At 37.1% G+C, this 23,680-nt stretch overlaps 1 protein-coding gene across 1 annotated transcript in view; it reads right to left on the reverse strand.

Annotated features, from left to right (window-relative positions):
- Positions 1 to 23,680, reverse strand: part of LOC107600373 (integrin beta-like protein 1) — a 59,326-nt gene that overhangs the window by 31,742 nt on the left and 3,904 nt on the right. Inside the window, exons 3-7 of the mRNA XM_016292247.1 lie at positions 13,180 to 13,326; positions 12,160 to 12,282; positions 10,497 to 10,637; positions 4,329 to 4,469; positions 3,586 to 3,732 (exon numbers count right to left, since the gene is read on the reverse strand). Coding sequence (XP_016147733.1) covers positions 3,586 to 3,732; positions 4,329 to 4,469; positions 10,497 to 10,637; positions 12,160 to 12,282; positions 13,180 to 13,326 — 699 coding nt within the window. The remainder of the gene's footprint in view (positions 1 to 3,585; positions 3,733 to 4,328; positions 4,470 to 10,496; positions 10,638 to 12,159; positions 12,283 to 13,179; positions 13,327 to 23,680) is intronic.

Genomic DNA, 23,680 nt, shown 5'->3' on the forward strand with positions numbered 1-23,680 from the left:
AGACTTAGTAACCTCCTCATGCACTTCCGGGAAGAATGGAACCGGAGGCGGCTGCCGATGCCCGGCCTGCGCCCCCAGGAACCAATCATCCAGCCTCGAGCGTTCGGGAGAAGTAGGAGGCCTCCAGTGCAGCCCGACACTCTCGGCGGCCCGGGAAAGCATAGCAGTCAACTCTGGATCTGACTCGGGCAATGCCACTCTACCTGACGGTGGCAGCGCAGCCGAATCCTCATCTCCAGAGCCTAGCTCGCCCTCCGACCTTTTGCACTGAGAACATGACTCATCCTTGAGCGCTGCTTCAGCGTGCTGTAAGCCCAGGCACGAAAGGCAGCGATCATAACCATCAGATGGAGGCAGGAAACGACCGCATCCAGAAACGCACGAGCGGGAAGCCATCTTTAAAAAGACGCCCGTCGCTCGTGGAGCTCTTTTAGACATTTGCTCTTTTAGGAAAAAAAGGAAACACTCTTTTAGAGAGAGCACTGAAGCGCCCAGGGGAGGTCGCGGTGAGACCGCAGAATGGCAGCTGCAGCATGCCGAAGATGAGCAGCACTGAATTGCAACCCCCGCTGACGCGCCGTAACACCAACGCCAGCTGTTCCTTCCAAACACTCACGGAGCTTCGTCCTGAGAAGGCTCGGCTCCGACGCGAAAAGCTGATGTGCGTTTGCACGTGCTGTCCTTTTATACCTGCGCTGCGGGGCGGGGTGTGCGTGGCGACACACGCACGCCAACTGTCATTGGCTTGTTTAGTTTACACTCGAAGGTCGAGATCCCAATTCGTCAGTCACGACTGACGTAACGTAGAACATGACTGACTGAAAGTGAACTAATGATCCTGGAGCTGCAGGAAAATGATGTCATGCTGATTGGCTGATGGCACAGTCCCAAGTTCTTGACTAGCAACTATCCTGAGCTGTGATGTGAAAAACATTAGCCAGGGAAAATCTAAATCCATTTAATACTTTTAAGAAAGAAAAAATAAAGAAGCCCTGGTAAAATATCTACTATAATATAATATGAAGAGTAACTTTATTTTTATGTATAATAGTGATACCTGATTAATAATCATTAAACCAATCCTAAATATTTAAATAATTAATAAACAATGTATTATTTAATCAGAATACATGGTTGTACACCTTGTCATAAAATTGTACAACACTTCAGTCAGTCAGTGCTGCAATAAATTAAATAAACTGGCTTCCCTCCAGGAATTCTTTCATTTTTATATTTTTTATTTCCTGCAAATTAATTATTGAGCTTGGACACAATTTAACTCACCATTTGGTTGTAGCAGATTTTAGATGCTTTAAAGGTACAGCTGAAGGAATTAAAGCTAATAATTAATTTTATTACAGTTTAATAATTTCTTTTTTTATTAGAGGTACAGAACTCACATCCTACTCCTCAAAAAAAGACCAGAACAAATGGTTTTCACAGTGCCAAGATCCAAGCCAGAAATCCCTATGCGGATTTAGTTTTTATACACATGGTTCTGAAGAAAAAAAAGAAAATATAATACTATGCATCTGGTTCACATTTGTTTATAAGTTTCACCACAAGACTTGCTGCCAGTTTCAGTGTTATTTCAGGTGCTATAGAAGAAACGTGCTGAGCTAAAGCCTTGAGGGATAAAACACAAATGCTGCTATGTACCTGATTCTTCCAGCCTGCATGTTCACGTGTGTTTCTTAGGTACATTGGATCTAATCATTACTGACACTGTATACAACAAACATGGCCTAGCATTTAGTATTTAATGTAGCATTGTAAAACTGCTTTTGAATTGAGTTATGTGTAGGCTACACTTTTTCAACTCCGTCATTACAGCAAATGTCATTTAATTTTTGACTTTTAAAATTAGACAAGTTATATTAGCTGCTCTACGTCGCTAGAGTATAAGAGAGCCCGGGGGTGGAAGTCCTTTAAAAAAAAAACAAGTGCACAGAACACAGGCTCCATTAAAGTTAAATTATCACCTCACTCAGTGAAACAAAACTATTATTATCACTCTTCACTTTTCTTTTGCAGCAGGGAACTATGGAAATAGTATTGTTTTGGAACAATTGCACTAGTTTGGATTAATCTACTGTGATATTTTTTCTTTTTAACAAGACTCATGCAGAGACAGGCCAGCACCCCTACCTGAAGCAAACGTTCATAATTGCTCTTACAAAAAGTACCACACATTCATATGAGACTGTAATTTAGATGATTATGGCGATTTAAAAAAATATTAATAATAAATGTGTTTGAATTGTTAAGTTGCCAAATGCCACTCTTACTACAATTCATGTTACTACTATAAAACCATATTACATTTATATATGATCTTCAGCTGTGCCAGAATCTTTCTATCAGAATCTACAACCCACAAATGCGAAGTTTTATTGCAGTAACAATTACTGTAACTACTGCATGTTGGTGGAAAGTATGTAAAAAAGTTTTGCCAGGTAACCTAACAATTGTATGTGGTAACGTCTAAATTAGCTTGTCAAAAATGTATATATTTAGTATAACTGAATGCTGAAAAAAAAGAAGAAAAAAAAAAGACATTTTAAGGGTCAGATCAAGTAGAAACAGAAATAAACTGTGGTTTATCATAGTAGTTTTTGCAAATCAATAATCTGAATCAAACAAACAATCCATCCAAAGAAGAAGAAATCAATGATTCAAACAGCTCTATCAAAATCCACTTTTTGTCTTGTGTATTCAGACATCATCCTGCATCTGTTTGGAGTATTTGTGTTGTTTACGAGTTTAGCAGTAAACTACCACAGAGACAGGTTTGGTCTCTTATAATTGTTGCTGAAACACTATTTCGAATTAATCTATAGGCTCAAAGAATGACATATACTTCCACAATATAATTTATGTACCATTATGTTTCATTCAAACCATTCTATTAAGATTGACATGCTAAATGTGACCCTGGACCACAAAACCAGTCTTAAGTCGCTGGGGTATATTTGTAGCAATATGTGTAGCAATAGCCAAAAATACATTGTATGGGTCAAAATTATAGATTTTTCTTTTATGCCAAAAATCATTCGGATATTAAGTAAAGATCATGTTCCATGAATATATTTTGTAAATTTCCTAATGTAAATATATTAAAACTAAAGTTTTGATTAGTAATATGCATTGCTAAGAACTTCATTTGGACAACTTTAAAGGAGATTTTCTCAATATTTAGATTTTTTTGCACCCTCAGATTCCAGATTTTCAAATAGTTGTATCTCTGCCAAATATTGTCCTATCATAACAAACCATACATCAGTGGAAAGCTTATTTATCCAGCTTTCAGATGATGTATAAATCTCAATTTCGAAAATTGACCCTAATGATTGGTTTTGTGGTCCATGGTCACAAATGACAGTTTTGTTAATTTTAGCATTGTTATTTCCGCTAAAGCTTTGAATCACGCCATGATGAAGCAACTAATCGGGAGAGTCGAAAATTACACACTTCACCTTTAAGAGTCCTCTGGCCTACCATGCAACCCACACACGTAACACCTCGGATCTGTGAAACGCTGCTGTTGGAACCCACTCTGGCACAGATGAATAGACACTTAATTACCTCTGCCAAAGCAGAGCAGGCTGGAGGTTCCCCGACACTTCTTCTGACTGGCTTCCATAGACAGCGAACAGGAGTGAGGATGATCGCATTTCTTTCCAGCCCAACCTTCCTTGCAGTCACACCTGCCACAGTTACACTGGCCGCGACCTTCAAACAGACACACAGCAGGATTTAGAGTCCTTTAATGGATGAACGGTCGACCGAAGCTCTGCCTGAAGCTGCCCTAGATACAGAAAAAGATTATACATTGGTGGTGTATGTGAGTCGGTTTATGGATTTGAAGTTAAAGGGCACCACTCACAGGTCTGGCTGACCATGAATGTAAAAAATAAATAAATAAAGTATAGTCAGCCCGGTCCTCTGAGGCGAACATAAGATTGGCCGCAGAGTTATTCCTCAGCATTAGAAACAGATGTTGAAATGTTTCTGAACCACATCTGTTGTACTTCAGCTCAGGATAATCCATGTGTCCTGTGTTTATGCAAGATCTTGAAGAGGTGGCGTGAACGGATATCGAACAGTTCCACCCTGCCTTGTTTTTCAGCAACTGTCAGTATTTTTACTGCTGGATTTTGGAATGTGAACCATTTCCTTTTGAGGGGGTTTGATGAAGACAAAACTGACCATTTCAACCTGAGAAAAACACTGCCAGAGTGACAAGTGGGATACAGATTATATAAATACAACATAAAATGATAATAAGAATAAGATGTTTGACACAAATGTTTCAGTTTGTGCTTCACCTGAACAGAAGTCATCAGAGTATCTGTCGTACATGGCATGGCAGCTTCTCTCGTCACACTCGCAGGTCTCTCCATGGATGTCACCCCAGTCTCCTGAGGGATCCACATCATAGCAAGTGCACTCGCCACATACACATGTGCCTACAAAGACAGGGTGAAAGTATGGTAAACCTCCTCTGAGAGTCAAACTAGACTATATTTACGTTTGGGATTGACAATCATATTAACAGGTGTGACTCTCAAATTGTCCTGTTTATATAAGACTTTATAGGAGTAAAGTAAGACTAAAGTTAATATAAAAAAATATCACAAAGGGCACAACGTTATTTAATAAAAGAGGCCAATTGTGGTGCTTATTCATTCATAACATCAATATCTGCTTGGAATATTTCATTACACTTTTTTTTTACATTTAAAAAAAAACGTTCAAACAAGCCTTTCTCAAGCCAGCATTGCTTATTAAAAATTATACTTACTGTATTGAATACCTTGGTTTTTATATGGCATAATACGTTTTTATTATGTTTTTAAAATAAGTTCACCAAGGCTGCATTTATTTGATCAAAAATACAGTAAAAACAGTAATATTGTGTAATATTATAATTTAAAATGTTTTTTTATTTTATTTTATTATATTATACCTTAAAATGTAATTTATTCCTGTGATGGCAAAGCTGAATTTCCAGTAACTATTACTATTTTTATCTTTATTGTCAATAATTCTAATATGCCGATTTGGTGCTCAGGTAACATTTCTTATTATTATTATAATTAGTTGAATACAGCTGTGCTGCTTAATATTTTTGTGGAAATGGTGATACATTATTTTTTTAGGATTCTTTGATGGGAAAAAAACAGCATTTGTTTGAGATAGAAATATTTTGTAACATTATAATTGTCTTCACTGTCATTTTTGATCAATTTAAGGCATTCTTGCTGATTGCTAAACTGTAGTACTCATTTCTTTAAAACTGACCCCAAACTTTGTTCAAATTCAGAAAATAGTGTTCTTAATTCATTTCTGAATATTTTCAAAAGAGAAGCTTTTTTTGAATTATTTATATTAATGAATTACATTTAGGACAGACTATGTTTTAGGTTTTAAAACCAAAGGGTCTGTGTCAGGTAAGGCCATTTTCTGATAGTTGGAATATGGGTTCAAATTGTTATGCCTGTGTTAGGAGGATTAGGGCTGACTGAAACAGTTAGCTGCACAGCACTATAATTGTAGTGATGCTGAAAAGGAAAGCCAAATTTCTCCTGGGGGCCAAATCCTCCAGAGCCCAGCTGACAATAAGAGGCCATGCATGGCAAGGATTGATGAGGATGCTTACTCTAAGTTCCAGCTAATCTATTGCTGGGGCGACAGTCATGGCAACAGAGCTGCGGGAAACACCTCCACTCTAATGAATCCGAGCCAGACCAGTTGCAGCACAACTGGAAATCCTGTTTTCTCTTATCCGTGCGGAAAGCACACTGGGAAGCGAGCCAGCTGGCGTCCTGTGAGCAGGGGGCTAGACCACTGTAGCCACCACCATTTGCAGGCCTGTCAAAGATCTGTCCTCTCATGAATATAGACCTTACATTGCACTTGATTTGCATTATGCAACCTTCTGTGAATGCTTAAATAAATGGCATGAGCTGTATTATTAGAGTCATGCTTGTAAGAGTATATTGTTGCTTGGTGTAAAACAAAGAAAAGCAAATACAGTGATACATGTAGTAGCCCACTCTTCAGTAACCTTTTCAGTGACTTGCTTACACTTGGCTAAGACTCAGTGGGAGTTCACTGAGGGAAAGAAGAAACGATTAATGTAAGCCCAAGTGTGTCTCACAAATGCTAGTTATATAATCTGTAGGGTATCAGACCGAATCAGACAATTTAAGATTCGATCAAGAACATGGTTGAAACACGAGGAGCCGAATTCCACAGAAAGGCCCAAGACACCGGATGTTCGTAAATCAGATCCTGGCTCCACAAGCCTGAAGCAAGTCAAAGAAATGCACAGTATGACCACCACATGTAAACCAGTGATAGTAACCACGATCACAAGCTCTTTGGATTGACTTTCCCCCTCACCTAGAAGACAAAGAACAGACTGAGATTCCTTATGAGAGACCTCTTAACCTTTGGTCTTCACAGAACATGCCCTTATGTTCAGAGAATGGTACAGTCTTTTACAGATGTAGATGCACCAAAATGAACTCAAAAAGGCTTATAAACTAATATCAGCCCATTGCTTAACTCCATATCATGTATGTAACCCACACGTTAGACTATCATGTTTTAATTACTTATTGTGTATGTCTTTTTATAACTATTAAATAGCTTAAGGGTTCATATTCATGTTTAGGATGTGTGTGTTTGAATCTTCTTACTTGAAACGTTTCTTCTAATCAATTCTTTGTCAAATGTATCATATTCTTGTTATAGAAATCATGTCCAAAATTATACTCTGCAAGAGCGGGAAAACTCGGACCATGTGACTGATGAGATCACATTTGATTTATGAATTGGGAGGAGAAATATAGCAACACCCCGCGCTAAGACAGTGTCTAATTGGTCAAAACACCACTTGGGATGTGTCCAAGAGCCCAGTTTAAATACTCAGGACACCATCAGATCATTGCTTTTTAGTATGCTTTTTAGGGCTTTTTGCGTCTAGCTTTTAGTTTTTCGCTTTTAGTCATGTGCTTTCAAATCATCACTTTTAGCCATGCGGCTTTTTAGTCATAGCTTTGAGCTATGCTTTTTAGTCATCGCCTTTTTAGCTCTTTAGTTTTTTTTGGTCATGGCTTCTAGCCATGCTTTTCAGTCATCGCTTTTTGCGCTCTTTGAGCGTGCTCTTGCTTACACGCCAGCTCTTCCAGAACCATGAGCAACGCCACCTAGTCTCGTCAAACTTTACTTCTATTTCTTTACTTTTTTTTCTTTTCTTTTCCATTGAGAGTTTCGTGTTCTGAGTTAAGTTGCCTAACGCCGTGTCTCCGAGTCCGACCTCGAGTGCCATCTAAAACTTTAACCAGACCACAACTCCGCGTCGTCAGCCAACGCCCAACCACTGGCTTCCCAAGACTGAACTTCCTTTTTCCTTGCAGAAAAGGAAACCCCCTTTTCTGCAAGGACCACAACAAAGGGAACCCCGCACACACCTCCAGATACTAGCTGAACTGGCGCATTCAATATAAATTTTAACCTCATTGAGGAACTCAATTCGAGGGTCAATTAAGTGATTGATGGTTGTGCAGGTCTATGCAATTGCACATATTGCTGTAAACTTGGGATTTCACATTTTAATTTCCTTAAACTCATTCTTTCCTTATTTCTCGCTTTCTGCAACTTGTGTGAATGCGTGTGTTCATGTGTTAGATTAGTTTATATGTCTTAGATTTATCCAATAAAGCCTTATTTATATTGAAAAGAGAAGTATCTTGTGTTTTGTGCTTACAAGTTAGTGTCTTAAACTGCCGATCTTGTTACTGTGCTAATAAAAAGTGTTTTCACTATACTTTGGATATTAATATCCATTGCAGAGTTGATGTTATACGGCTCGTTCAGTGAATCGCTGGCCGTCTCCGTGATCAGCCATAAAACAGTGATTCTGTCCAAATTCCCTTTAAAATCTTAAATGATTCCCTTTGAGCTAAATTGACCTGTTTCCCTTACAAATCATTACAGAACCATCTCTAACTCTAAAATTAGAGATCCACAATATCGGTTATCAGCCAATATTAGTTTAAATCTGTATTGGTCAATATTGCCCTAGTAAAAAAGCAATATATTTAAAATGCATTTATTTCATACTAAGTATATCAAATCTATTAACATATTTACTGACATATTGTTTGAGACTAACTGTTATAAAATTTATAATTAAACTTTATTTGGAGTACTATTTGTGCACAATGCACATTTCTTAATATTAAGCCTAAAATGTGTTTTAATGTCACTGTTGATGAGTATTGTATGATCTTTGAATAATGTCAGTCTTTAAAATGCAAGATATTTAAAGTGTACCTAAAGTATACTTGCAAGTTCCACTTTAGCACAAGCAAATGTTCAGTATATCTTTAGTTGGACTTTAGGACTACTTCCGCACAATCAAAGTGCATTAAGCACAAAATGAGTTGTTACAATTTAACAGATTTTATGTATACCAATTTAGTATACTAAAAGTACAATTGCTGGGTATTTTTTATTAATATTAAGTACATAAATGTAAATGTATTTTTAGTATACTTCGCATGAAATAAATGTATTTCAAATACATTTTACTATATTTTTCACTAGGGTGGATATACATTAATGTTCAAAAGTTTGGGTTCAGTAAGATTTTTTTTTTAAGAAATAAATACTTTTATTGAGCAAGGATACATTCAATTGATCAAAAGTGACAGCAAACATTTATACTTTATTAATATTTTACAATATTACTGTATTTTAGGATGTTACTACTATTAGTATATACTGTATTTTTAAATCTAAAAAAAGTGCAGCCTCGGCATAAGAGGCTTATTTCAAAAACATAAAAAAAAATAAAAAATAAAAACTTACCAACCCCAAACTTTTGAACAGCAGTGCATATTAAGATATTTAATACATACTCAATTCTTCTATTTATATTTTACACTTAAACTTTGCCATTATCTAACATTCATTTAAAGTTAACCTGTAAAAAAAGAAATTAATAATAATAATAATAGTAATTAAAAACACTGTTTAATATATTATTTATATAAAATATTCTATACTATTCTTCTGTATGTATATATATATATATATATATATATATATATATAATTATTATTATTATTATTTTTTTTTTAAATCAACTACGCCACTTGTCTCCATTATCAATCACATTTTTTCCTTATAACACTGGCTTTACATTCAATACTGTATGTCCTTTCTGTGTCTACCTCTTAGATTTCAGCCTGGGATAGCGTCTCAACACCTTGACCAGACTGAGAATGTCTTTATCCCATCTAAGGGACCCACCAGCTTAGCTTTCTTTACAGACATTATTTGTAAATGTAACAACTCTTTACTTACTGGCCTGTCTGCAACTGCCATTTGTCCCCTTTTTCAAGCCTCCCTTTGGCATCCCACATGTGTCAGAATCACATTTAATAGACTCTGCCAGTAAGAGTTTTGCACATGTGGTCCTAAATTCTTGTCTAGTTTTAAAAGTAACTTTCATTAGTTGTTTTAAGACCCAAGCATTTTTGCTTTATGCATTTTTTCTCCAAAAGGTTATTAAATGCATAACTTTGCATGGTTGTATTTCAAAGTGAAGGGCAAGCTATTTCATGGATTGAGAGGTTGACTGACTAAAAGAGGCTGTCATTTCACACAATATCAGCGATCCACTGAGACCTGCCATTCACAGGGCAGAACGTATAATTGAAGGGTATAAACTGAATATAAAATACAGAAAATGAGGCTGGATTGCTTAAAAGAGCCCAAAATAATGGCTATCTTTCACCATGTGCACTGGAACTAGCAAGTGCACTTCTCTAGAGCAATGGGAACTTAATTCCTGTTAGAGACAGAGGGCTTTCCTCTCAAACAGAAAACAGGATGATAAAAATACATACGTTGTCAAATGCATGGATAAGTATGCCTAAGGAAGGCCATGAGGGATTGCATACTCTATTGGAAAGTGTAACTACTGGTAAAATGCTGTTGTTTTTAGAAACTGTTTGATGCAGAAAAGCAGCAGGGTTGCTTCTGATGAGTGGACACAGTTTGCGGGTAGATTACTTAACAGCAGACAGTGGTTCAGATGGAGGTTGAGTTTATGCTGTATACCACTTCACCCTTTTGCTGTAATCAATTTCAGAGAAGCTCCCTGGAGGTTCACCAGCAATATGAGAGCCAAGCTTTTTTGGCAGCCTGATGTATCTTAATGGAGAATGCATTGTCCCACTTTCATTTGTGCTTGTCAGGTGAAATTACTTATGTTGTATACAGCTGATATTTGACAATTAGACTTATTTCAGTACAGATACTCTGTGAAAAAAACCCTCAAATAAAATTCTAATTTGATTTAGATGCCCCTGCAGTAGCATTAAGGATAACCTAAGTGAATCTATTAGTTAAAGTTATAAGGTGATAGGAAATATTGGTTATGTCAGAGTAAGGTAAATGCTTGCACAAAGACAGACCTCTGTTGCTGCAGATCTTGCCATCTGGAGATGTGCATCTCTGCTTACTCTCCCATGGGCTGATGTCACACTGGAATTCACATTTATCTCCATGCCAACCAGCCGAGCAGTAACAGTTTCCACAGTAACACTTTCCATGGCCTACAACCACGAACACAGGGAGAGAGAAGAGAGAAATTCAATTTCAGAGTTTTTAGATTTTTCTTTTAATATCTCATCATCATTATCGTTGACAACGTGCAGGTATGGCAATGACATTAAGTGAATGAGGATGTCAATAATTTTAAAGGGTGTATTTTACATATAATCATGCTATTGAAAACCATATGCTTTTGTAAAATGGATATACAGCATTAAAAAATGGCTTTAATTTTTATCTTATATATTTTTTACTTGCATAAGATAAATTAAAATTACACAAGGTGGTAAGGTAAGACTTGTTTTCAAAGAAATCTAATACAATTTTAAACTTTATTAAACCCGACGCGTCAAAGCACTTTTCTATTTGTCCTGTCGTCAGCAGACTCAAGCACATAGACTATGTCACAGGTTGAACAGGTATTTGTGTACTGTATTCACTGTAAACAGCTTCAGTGATTATAATGGTTTCTATTTGCTTTCAACGTGATGCTTGCATCCGGTGTAGGCAAGTATCAGGCGTTAAAGGGATAGTTCACCCAAAAAATGAAAATTCTGTTCTTAATTGCTTACCCTCATGTCGTTCCAAACCCATAAGACCTTTGTTAATCTTCGGAACACAAAATAAGATATTTTTAATGAAATCCGAGAGCTTTCTGACCCTGCATAGACAACAACGGAACTACCACGTTCAAGGCTTAGAAAGGTAGTAAGGACATCGGTAAAATAGTCCATGTGACATCAGTGATTCAACCTTAAATTTTATGAAGCTACAAGAGTACTTTTTTGTGCGCAAAGAAAACAAAAATAATGAGTCATGGGTCGTGGTACTCTCGTGAGCACGCGTTGAAGACTAACATGGAAGAGAAGAAATTGTTGAATGAAGTCTTTTTTTGTTTGTTTTCTTTCCCCTTTAACTATCCCTGAACACGACTAAACACCAGTGAGATGTATAACTATTCGTCGATGTCTTGCTCTGGAGGCAGTCATATGCAAATGTATTTGCCCGTGACATAACAAATCCCACAATATCCAAATGAGCCATTTTGGAGCTTGATTAAATAAATGCTTTGTTTATAATGAGGAGGATGTTTTAAGCTATGAAACTTGAAGGATGTTTTAATGGTACAAAGATCTCTCATAAGTCAAAAGATTTCTCATGTCATGACACCTTTAACAAAATCTGACAACAGTGGTGTGATAGATTTTTTTGTGTGGTCTGAGCTAAACTATTAAAAGATATCAGATTTTTATAAATACTATATTTTACATGCTGGGTATCTAATGTGCTTGCATGTTCCTAATGCCTCTATCTAAAAAGTGTGTAGCCTCCATTGCTACAGCTACAATATTGAGTGTTTTATCAAAGATGAGCAAATAAAACAAAGCAGATGCCACTTGGTTTTTATATTTTGTTATCAAATGCAGTTGCGTTTAGACATAGCAAAATTCATACAAATGTGTCCAAAAACATTTTGGGTTACTGTAGATCAGTCTAGAGGCACTGGTCACCCTGTGATCATACCTCCACACATGTCTCCAGAGTCTTCTTCCAAACACTCGCTGTCGTCACACTCGCAGTAGCGCCCACTGACCAGGCCCTTCCCATCGGGATTATGGCACATGCAGCTGCCGCAGTGACAGGTGCCTGTCGGCCAGACACATCAATGTCAAAACCCACAGATCTCATGCTGTCACACTGCTCCACAGCACCATACTTCTACATATGAAGACACACACAGACTCACACAAACACTCCAGACCCAAGGCTATATAGAATTGCATGCCATTTAGAATTGATCAGAGAATGAACTGAGAATTCCTGAATTTGAAATGAGCCAGCAAACTGGATGCAGATAGCAGAATACAATTCTAAGAATTTGTTGTAAGTGTAATTTTATATTTCGTTATGAATTGTCTATATACACACACGTCATCATAAAAAAAATAATTAAATTATTTCACCTACAGAAATGTAGGCATCAATTTAAATTAAATATACAAATTTCATTAAATATTATAATGAGATCTAATAAAATTATAATTCTCAATATAATAATAATTTGAGAACAAAAATCTACATATATATGAATAAGTGAACCTAAATTTAACAGTTAATTGATCATTTATATTAAGTTTTTAATTTCAATTCAGTAAATCCCCTTCTTGTCACTGCGATTTAAATGGAAGTGTGAATAAATCGATTCCTAAAACAAGCCGTTTCTTAAATTCTGGAATTTGCCCAATCCTGATACACAGCATTTTCACGTTCACACATGTACTAATGGCATGGTGACACATAGCAGGCATATCTGCAACCAGTTGGGCCCCCTGCTAAAACATAAAAAACACATCACCTAAAGCTAATGTTCAGGTCGGTGTAAGGGTTAAGTACAGGGTTTGGGGCAAGGTGTGAAATACAAGCAGGCTGTTATTTTCTAGACCACCCAAGAAAGAATGTTTGGACAACTGCATGCCACATATCTGGACCTTTAGTTCTATTATTTATAGGTCCCCATGCAATACCAAATATCATACATCTTACCTGCATTGGAGCAAACTACACCCTGGGCATTGCGACAGAGGTCTTTACTGGTTTTGCTGGAGAGTGAACATTCCTCCTGGTACTGACAGGATTCCCCAAACCAGTTTTCATCACAGAAACACTTTCCACATTTGCATATCCCATGATCTGCATTGGACACACATACAGAATACAGTTATTGATTGTTTTGAGTAACAAGCGGTCATGATACAGACCCACACTGTTAAAGTAAATGGGTTGATAACAAATGATATTGTGTTGGAGGAGCGTACTATGAGCTCAATATTGTGATTAGTAACACATTTGTAAGGTGTTTGGAGAGGGGTAAAGGCCAGGGTGATGTGAAAGACATTACCACTCTCCGTGTGTGCATGCCTACCTAGGAAACCCTGACCGAGAGGAGGATGGGAGTTGTGTGTGTTTCACACATGTGTGCTTGTCACAGCTAAAAGGTGTTGAAGATTCCTTATGGTTCTCTTCCACACCACAGGTAATTGCACAACCCTATACACTAGAGGTGTGCTAACTGATCAGTGTTAAAGTATTTTATTTTTACACTGGTTTAAATTTTGAACTCATTAAAATGAAAAAAATGCTCAGTCAGACCGGGTCACAGGGTCATACCCGAACAGGTCAGGTTCAGGCGTTAATATATATATTGTGCAGGTGCATTATTGGATCAAACCAAATCAAAACAAATAAAAAAGGAAAGCAAAGCTCAGGTCAGGGATATTCAATTCCACGACCCACAGAGTTTAGTTCTAACCCTATTCAAACACACCGCATTTAATAATACAGTAATCCTGAAGACCTTGATTAGTTGGTTCTGAAGCGTTAAATTAGGCTCAGAACTAAACTCTCTGGGACATGGCCCTCCAGGAACCGAATTGAATGTGTCTGGCTTAGGTTCAGTCATGAAGTTCTGCAGATCTGTGCAACAGGGTCAGTAAAATGCACTTTAATGCTTCTCACACCTTGGAACTTGTTGGACAGACAGAAATGGATTTAATACCTTGTAATTAAATTCTGTCCTGCAGTTTCACATCTCCACCACTTATTTCTATAGACGATTGTGTGTAGCCTAGTGAATAATGACAATATACGTAAGTACAATATAAGGTAGAGCAGATTTTTCCACAAAGCTCACTTACAAAGAAAATACAAGCAATTCTATTTATTACAAATACTTAAAGGACCCTTTTCATTCATTTTCCACCACTCTCTCTCTCTCTCATCTGGCTTCTCCTCTTTCGTCCTATTAATATGCATGCAACAGTACGTGATATTCTTTTTCTATATCAGAATATTGTTATGATTGCCTATCATTATTCTTGACTCCATGGATGTGCACAAAAAAACTAAACAAAACAAAAAATTGGCAGACAAAATATGCTACAAATATATCCTGTTATTATTGTAAATTTAGCTCCTTTAGCCACATCCCGAAGTGTCATCTTCAATCACTCCCTGCACTAATCCATCATGTAAATTTGATGTCGTCTTCAAGTGCTATCCATCAGTCCTTAACAATAGCCTTGTTCTGCTCCTGTACTCATTACCAGAGAGTCTTGGCTGCTTGTCACAAACATTCAGTGTTTTATAGCCATTCTGGAGGGAAAGGCATGATTTATGCTAATACCAAATGGAGGATGCATCTATCTTGTGCCATATAGATTAAAAGCAAATTGGTATCACAAATGTTAAGATACAAGCCCAGCAATTTTGGACTTTGGCTATGATGTGATCTTTTAAGAAGGCATTCTCATCCCTACATCAGGCAGGTTGTTATAGCAGTGGGACAACAACTTCCTGCACAGTTTCAGACCGTAGCGAACTTTACAGAATAACGTTTTCAATGTGGTGGGGTATCTTCATCTGAACTTATTTTTAGAGGAACCAATATTTGACCTGTAATGGATTTTCAAATGACTAGTTTTTAACATTGAGGACACCAGTGACATTAAATAAAAGAACAAATGTCCTTTTTGTATTGTTGCTCACTTTTTAAGCCTAGAACTACAGTTTAAACTGGGGGAAATTAGTAAAAAAAAATTTTTTATGGCGTTTCTTGAATATTTGAAATCTATTTAACATTGTTCTTACCATATTTTGAGAATGACATAGCTAATTAATAAAATAAAGAATACAATTTAAAAAAATATATAAAAACAAGTATGCACTGACAATGAATTTGATCATCATTACTAACAGTACAGATGACTCTAAAGTCAAGTCAAATATTTTTTATTTCTATAGCACTTTATATGAACAGATCTTTTCAAAGCAGCTTTAATAAATGAGAAAATAGCAGAATCAACCCAGTTATGGAGACCATTCAGATTCTGCTGTATAAGCAGCTAAAAAAAAGACAATATTGTCATTATTTAGCTAGCTATATCTATGCAGTGTTGTTTTAGTTCAGTTCAATAACAGTGTAAGGTTCATCAGTTTCTAAACAAGTTCAGCTATAAGCAGGTCTACAGAAGGCAGCAATGTCGATATTATAAAAACAAGAACAAAGCAAAAGTAGTAACATTTCTTCTTTCAGTTCCATTTAATAGGTTCTTAACTTTCGTAGTCATATTTCTCTTGAAAGTCATTTGATGCCATCCTACATGCAGACACAATCACTTTGACATATTAACTGTCACCCACCCATATGTGGGAAGAAGACTTTGGTCCTTGCTGTCCACTGTGTCCCAGCTTCTGTGCCACCAGGGGCATAATTTACCCCTTCCCAGCTGATGGGCCAAGACGGTCATATCCACCCTGAGCTGTATGACTCACTCTAAACAGCTGTGAACAGTATTAATAGACGGTGAGTCCTCATCAGATAAACTGTAGATGGCGAGCAGATTAATGCATCATCAGATTCTAATAGCTGTTCCAATTGCAGACAGTGCTGTCCATGTTAAATACTGACATAGAAATATGGGGTGACCAAGAATATGCATGACGCAAACTCTGATTACAATAATTTGTTTTGGGAAACAAGAATAGACAGTATTGTCTTAGAATCGCAGGCAACGTTGTCTCAGAGCAGCATCCAGCTCATTTCAGAATGCAAATATTTTCGGCTGAAGAATGTACTTACTTTTGTCTGTAGATATATTTACATCTAGCTTTTTTTTTTTTACCTTGAAACCGCATTCTTTTTGCTCCTTTTTCTAAAATATTAAGGTACTTCAACAATCATTGCAAAATTGTTCATATTAACTCAGTTCAGCTTAGATAGGATCTCAGCTAACCTATGCAAATGAAAATCTAATTAAAATCAGGGAATCAAAGACAGCAATTACACTTATGATTGGACTGAGTATATAATAGCTTGTTCCGATTAATAGTGTACACAAAAGTAAAGACACTGGGCCCTATTTTAACGATCTAAGCACATGGTCTAAAGCACATGGCGCAGGTGCACTCAGGGCGTGTCAGAAATCCACTGTTGCTAGTTTAACGACGGGAAAACGGTCGGCACGCCCGGGAGCATGGTCTAAACGGGTTGTCCCTATTCTCTTAATGAGTAAAGGGTGTTTTTTGGGCGTAACTGCAATAAACCAATCAGAGTCTCATCTCCGATCCCCTTTAAAAGCCAGTTTTAAAAACTTGTGCCATGGCTGGTTCGCTATTTACATGGCGGAATGTAATTTTTAATTTTTAAAAATGTTTGTGTGAAGGAATCAAAGACAGCAATTACACTTATGATTGGACTGAGTATATAATAGCTTGTTCCGATTAATAGTGTACACAAAAGTAAAGACACTGGGCCCTATTTTAACATCTAAGCACATGGTCTAAAGCACATGGCGCAGGTGCACTCAGGGCGTGTCAGAAATCCACTGTTGCTAGTTTAACGACGGGAAAACGGTCGGCACGCCCGGGAGCATGGTCTAAACGGGTTGTCCCTATTCTCTTAATGAGTAAAGGGTGTTTTTTGGGCGTAACTGCAATAAACCAATCAGAGTCTCATCTCCGATCCCCTTTAAAAGCCAGCTTTAAAAACTTGTGCCATGGCTGGTTCGCTATTTACATGGCGGAATGTAATTTTTAATTTTTTAAAATGTTTGTGTGCTGCTGCGCGTCCTTGTGTAATAAGCAAAGTGTACGCGCTTTGCGCACCCGCATACAGGCGCATATTACTGATGCGTTCTTTAAAAACACATTGCGCCAGACTTTAGACCAGAGCCTTGTCCAAATACCCACACTTGTGGTCTTTGCACTTGACCACTTATATGACGTATTTCCTGTATTTGGCCCAAGTGTTCAATGAGGATGAAGACCACAAGTGTGTGTGTGTCGAACTTTTCATTACCTGTTGTGTAATAAGCAAAGTGTATGCGCTTTGCGCACCCGCATACAGGCGCATATTACTGATGCGTTCTTTAAAAACACATTGCGCCAGACTTTAGACCAGAGCCTTGTCCAAATACCCACACTTGTGGTCTTTGCACTTGACCACTTATATGACGTATTTCCTGTATTTGGCCCAAGTGTTCAATGAGGATGAAGACCACAAGTGAGTGTAGAACTTTTCATTACCTGATGGGACACACTTGTAGTGTTGTAAAAATGCAAGTGTTTACACAGCTTTATTTTAATTTTAAATACTTTGCATTTTAAAATCAACTTCTAAATGTCTGTTCAGTAGTCCCTATAACGTGACAATTTTAATTTTTGGTGCTTCTAATTAAGTGATAAAAAGCAGTTGCAAATGTTGTACAAAATAATTAACCACTACTCATCTTTGCACCAATAAAACGTAAAAACTGTGTTTTTCTACCAAATTATATGCAATAGCTAATTATTATATTAATATTTAACTTGAGAGCGCGTGCGCGCGACAGGAAGTGCGCAAGACTGTCCCAGGTGTTAAAAATACCAAAGCGTAGAGCCCTTATGCCGAGTTCACACTGCACGATTTTCAAAGACGTCGCATCAGGTTTCACACTGAACGACTATCTGGAGTAGCATTCAGTTGTTGCGGTGTTCACACTGCACAATGGAACGAGGACAGGAGGTTACACACTGCATGACTTTACAATAGGAAGAATTGCCGACAGCTCTGTCTGGTGCAGGGTTGCCAGGTTTTCGCTACAAAACCCGCCCAATTACTACTCAAAACTAGCCTGAAATGTACCAGGGTTCTCCCACACCACTAAACCCACACCATCTCGAATACCGCTCCGGAGCGGTATTCAAGGGTTAGTGTATTCCATCATGCATCATGTTCTGGAAATAAATCGTGAGACTTTTTGCCAAGAACGGAAACCTTTCCAATGTAAGTTAAATATTAATAATAATAAAGATATTACATATAATTTGATAGTAAAACAAAGTGCTACACATTTTATTGCTGTAAAGATTAGTATATTTATTTTTGTACAACATTTGTAACTGCTTTTTTTCACTCAATTAAATTGCGTCATCTACACTCTTAAAAATAAAGGTGCTTCAAAAGGTTCTTCAAGCGATGCCATAGAAGAACCATTTTTGGTTCCACAAAGAACCATTCAGTCAAAGGTTCTTTAAAGAACCATCTCTTTCTTACCTTTTTATAATCTGAAGAACCTTCTTTCGCCACAAAGAACCTTTTGTGAAACAGAAAGGTTCTTCAGATGTTAAAGGTTCTTTATGGAACCATTTAGACAAAAAGGTTCTTCTATGGCATCGTGAAGCACCTTTATTTTTAAGAGTGTAGGGACAGTGTTGCCAACTGCTTTCAATTGAAAGTCGCTAAAACTGGTAGGTAAATGTCACTAGATGACATCATAATGGCAAATTCACTGATCTATATAAAGATGAATGTAGATCAGTGGGCAAGATGAGAACTTAGATAAGGTTTGTCCAAGAAGTTGCTATATTTGTCCCTAAAGTTTTGAAAAAAAGTCTCAAAAGGGGCGGGGAAGTCGCTAAATCTAGCTACAAAGTAGCTAAATTGGCAACACTGTCTAGGGACTACTGAACAGACATTTAGAAGTTGATTTTAAAATGCAAAGTACTGAAAATAATAATAAAACTGTAAACAATTTGCGTTTTTACAACACTATAAGTGTGTCCCATCAGGTAATGAAAAGTTGTACACTCTCCCCTTGTCCAAATACCCACACTTGCGGTCTTGGCCACTTGAGAGGTCGTGCGCGCGATAGGAAGTAAGTGCGCAAGACTGACCCAGGTCTTAAAAATGCCAGAGTGCAGTGCCCTTAACGCACACTATCTTGAATACCGCTCCGGAGCGCTATTCGAGGCTTAGTGTATCCCATCATGCATCATGTTCTGGAAATAAATTGTGAGACATTTTGCCGAGATCTCGCCAGAGGTCACGGAAACCTTTCCAATGCAAGTTAAATATTAATATAATTAGATATTACATATAATTTGGTAGAAAAACTATTTTTACGTTTTATTGGTGTAAAGATGAGTAGTGGTGGTGATGATGATGATGATGATGATGATGATGATGATGATGATGATGATGATGATGATGATGATGATGATGATGATGATGATGATGATGATGATGATGATGATGATGATGATGATGATGATGATGATGATGATGATGATGATATTTATTTTGTACAACATTTGCAACTGCTTTTTATCACTTAATTAGAAGCACCACAAATTTAAATTGTCATGTTATATGGACTACTGAACAGACATTTAGAAGTTGATTTTAAAATGCAAAGTATTTAAAATTAAAATAAAGCTATGTAAACACTTGCATTTTTACAACACTACAAGTGTGTCCCATCAGGTATTGAAAAGTACGACACACACACACTTGTGGTCTTCATCCTCACTTGAACACTTGGGCCAAATACAGGAAATACATCATATAAGTAGTCCAGTGGTCAAGTGCAAAGACCACAAGTTTGGGTATTTGGACAAGGTATTGGTCTATGGTGCAGTCTATTTTCAGTTCCTCAAAATAGCAAGGTGCCAACAATGCGCCTGAACACACCTCTTTTTTAGACCAGCCAAGTTATTGGAGTATTTTTTTTTTTTACAAGAAAATACTATTTTAGTCTTTCTACTTCAAAATTTAACTTGTAATTACTTGTGCAATTTATGAGTGAAAATGGTTTCTACACCAATTTTTATTAAACAAAATGTTTTGTATATGCAGCCTAATTTATCATATCAAAACAAGAAAAAAATAAAATAAAAAAATAAATAACACAGGGCTGCACCGTGAAATTAATCTAACAGGTTTAACACTGGATTGGGACAAACATCCACAAAAACTGACAAGATTTTTTATGCATTACAAAAGACACAATCTCCAGCAGGCTCTTTGTTAATCAGCATGCTATGAAGTTTGCACATGTTTTTACCCACACAAACCTTTAGTAAACCAGGGCCTTTATGTGCTAGCTTGATCTTGAAGACATTTTCTTCCTCTCAGCCTGTTAAACAGCGGCTTTGTATAAAACAAGACAGTGAGGTAATTATTTCCCCTTGTTCTCCTGCTTTGCGTTGTAGAGCGTGAAATGATTATGTGCTAGGCTGGGCTGAGTGTGAGGGAGACATCTGTCCTGGCTAATAATGCTGCATACCTACAGCAGACCTGCAGCGATGAAGACAGGCCAAATCATGTAAAGAATGAGGGTCACTGAGTGTAATAAGTTTATAGACAATCTATGATTAATGATACTTGTCAGAACTGTGGTCTAGCTTTTTGAGCTGTAGCGCTCATATGGGAGATGTGTGTTCATGTCCGGCCCATGTCATGTTCATCTTTTCCCTATTTCCTCTCACCTGACATTTGATGCGTGTTACTAATTGGATGAAATACCAGAGAGGAAATTAAAGTGTCATTTTGGCATCATCATTCATATTTGCAGTGAAATGTCAGTGTTGTCCCCTGTTCGGACACAATTTCCTGTTCCATTGTATTCCAAGTGTATATTGACCTGGAAGGCATGTAACCTTTTCCATGTAATTTGAAGTATGGATCAGGCCTGCTGCCTGAGCTAGTACTCAAACTATGGTGACAGAGGCATGCTAGAATGCATATGTTTGTTCACCAGAACCATAAACACTGCTGTCAAGCCAATCATACTGTATATGTAAGCAAACTATCATCACACTTCACTTAAGCATTTTAAAAAGTGTTATTGGTTACTCATCATGGGCCTCATTTATCAATCTAACGTAGAAACGAGCGCAGATCTGTGCGCACAAATCAATTTACGACAGAGTTCACGTGTGATTTATGAAACATTCGTATGCCGCCGATCTCATCGTACGAATGATCCTATGTTGATAAATGTGGCGCCAGAAAACAATCGTCATTTGAATATCACGCCTCTAAAAACACCCAGGTTTAGAAGCCTCGCCCCTAGAGTTTACGACACGGAGAAACGAAACCCGGCCAAAAAGAGGAAGTAATCTCATGAAATCTTACTCCAAAAACACTAGTTAAGCTTGTAATGTACGCTCAATTTTCTGTCGTACGTTCGTTTCGTAAATGAGGCCCCATGTGTGCAAATGTCTTTGGCACATTAGAGGTTAGGAAGGTAATTTGTATATTTTGCTTTAGTGTGCCAGTAGGAAATATCAGTTTTAGATATCATATCAAACATTTCTTTAGCAATTATTGTAATAAATCAAGTGATATTTGTGTACGAACAAGAGGTCCAGATTGAGACAGAATGGGATAGACCGATAAGACCGACAGATTAAGCATCTCGGAGTAGTTGCCATAGTTCTTCTATGGATTGGATTTAGGTTCACACAGAATGCATTTTTCCATTCCACTGCACTACTTTTCCATTGTTTTTCTATGTAAACAAGCACTAGACATGCATCTTTGACCATTGTGTTCACATATTGCACAAGACAGCATTTTAAACACGTGGCAATCAAGATAAAAGAAAGGTTGTATGATACTCCTATAAGCCATTTCCCCATCAGAATGTTCTTGGGAAGAACAGAAGTCCAACAACAAAAAGACTTAGGAAAAAGCTCTTGACAGAGTTCCACTGGGACCTGAAAACATATTGAGTGAATATCACTCTTCTGACACACTCACTCAAGCACATCAAAAAAAGCAAAGATCTCAAGGGTATCATAAATCACAGCCATTGATGTATATAAAATAACTTTGTGAACATAAATGATCATATATCTGTTCAACGGCTATATCCATCTTATTCATTTTGTCAATGCAAGGCCATTGTACTATTTTATGGCTGATGTGTTTTAATTAAGAAACCACAAACTACGAACGTTTTAAGGTAGCCTGAGGGGAAATCCATAGGCTATTTATTTGTGTTAAATGCAATACCATATCCTTATTTATTTTGTTAATAAAGGTTCAAAGTTTAATGGACTCAATTTCATTAATGAAAGAGTTTTTGTTTTCGATTGGAATTATTTCGTTTTAAAATAGTAATTTAAAACATTCTATAGATATATTTATCGTGTCGGTGAAGCACACCTGCGCAAGACCAAGACGACAGAAAGCGCAAGACCAAGACGACAAAGCGCATCCTGTTTGTTTGACTTATTTTAAAAAAGCACAAGGTTTTGTTGATATTGTGAGTGCACACAAATACAAGTAGACCCTTTGCAGTTCCGAATGATGTATACTATTACCTTTATGAGCAAAAATGACGGCGTATTTTTAAGTTTCCGCTGTTCTTAAAAAAAATGCAAGTGATCACACTGGCGCCTCCATGTCCTGCAGAGCGCACTTTAGCTTCCACTCTCCGCACAAACGATTGGATATGCACCTAACAGCGCTCATTTATCTTGGTTAAATGTTTAAATGAATACTGTGAAATGCATGAAGTGTTTTATGTCGGTTTATTTTCGGCAAGTCGTGCTGGTTTGAGAAGGCTAAATTGATCAAACTAATGCTCAACTCACTGTCTGCCGCTGCCGCTTGGTCGTTACTTAAAAAAAAAACAAATAAAACTTGAATTTAACAAACATAAAATGTTCCAAACATATTTCTAAATTAACTTAAACAAAAAGAAATGACCACTTTGCCATTAAAACCCAAAACTTAACTATTTAATAGCTGTGTAATGGGGAAGAGAGAGAGAGAAAAGTCACGGTATCCAGTCGGACTCGGGCCGGGAATTCTCATAAAGCTGTTGGACAAGGGCCGGGCCTACGCAGGGCTCTATTCGTTCCCTCGTTGCCCCCAAACTGCCCGGGACCATATGCACCTGCATACCCAGACGCTACGCCACTGATCTTATCTGTTCATAAAAGTTTTATGTTTAATATAAGCGACTTTGTCATTGTAGCATTATTGTAGCATTGATGTTGTGTGTGTGTTTTTTTCATTAAGAGTCATATTGAATCAACCTTAAGAATAAATTGTGTTTCAAGAATAGGAAAGACCTAATGTTAAAGATCAAGTCAAGTCACCTTTATTTATATAGCGCTTTTAACAATACAGATTGTGTCAAAGCAACTGAACAGCATTAATTAGGAAAATAGTGTCTCAATAATGCAAAATGACAATAGTAAACACTCATTTCTC

The sequence above is a fragment of the Sinocyclocheilus grahami genome, unplaced genomic scaffold, assembly GCF_001515645.1.
Source record: "Sinocyclocheilus grahami isolate Dianchi unplaced genomic scaffold, SAMN03320097.WGS_v1.1 scaffold283.1, whole genome shotgun sequence".
NCBI lineage: Eukaryota > Metazoa > Chordata > Actinopteri > Cypriniformes > Cyprinidae > Sinocyclocheilus > Sinocyclocheilus grahami.